Raw genomic sequence first — 464 nt, forward strand, 5'->3', positions numbered from 1 at the left:
GGGATTTCCCTCCTGGGGACGGGGCCCCTGAGCCCCCTCGAGGCCGGAACCTGGCCGACGCCGCTGCTTTCGAGAAGATGATCATCTCGGAGCTGGTGCACAACAACCTGCGCGGGGGCAGCAGCGGAGCCAAGGGTCCTCCACCGCCGGAGCCCCCTGTGCCGCCAGTGCCAGGGGGCAGCGGGGAGGAAGAGGCTGGCGGGCCCGGGGCTGACCGGGCAGAGATCGAACTTCTGTACAAGGCCCTGGAGGAGCCACTGCTGCTGCCCCGGGCCCAGTCGGTGCTGTACCAGAGCGATCTGGACGAGTCGGAGAGCTGCACGGCGGAGGATGGAGCCACCAGCCGGCCCCTCTCCTCGCCTCCAGGCCGGGACTCCCTCTACGCCAGCGGGGCCAACCTGCGGGACTCGCCCTCCTACCCGGACAGCAGCCCCGAGGGGCCCAGTGAGGCCCTGCCTGGAGGC

The 464-nt window shown here is 71.3% G+C and overlaps 1 protein-coding gene across 1 annotated transcript in view; it reads left to right on the top strand.

Annotated features, from left to right (window-relative positions):
- Window positions 1–464, top strand: part of LPHN1 (latrophilin 1) — a 49,874-nt gene that overhangs the window by 48,956 nt on the left and 454 nt on the right. The window contains exon 26 of the mRNA XM_010855512.1: window positions 1–462. Coding sequence (XP_010853814.1) covers window positions 1–462 — 462 coding nt within the window. The remainder of the gene's footprint in view (window positions 463–464) is intronic.

Source organism: Bison bison, unplaced genomic scaffold (assembly GCF_000754665.1).
Source record: "Bison bison bison isolate TAMUID 2011002044 unplaced genomic scaffold, Bison_UMD1.0 scf7180017864365, whole genome shotgun sequence".
NCBI lineage: Eukaryota > Metazoa > Chordata > Mammalia > Artiodactyla > Bovidae > Bison > Bison bison.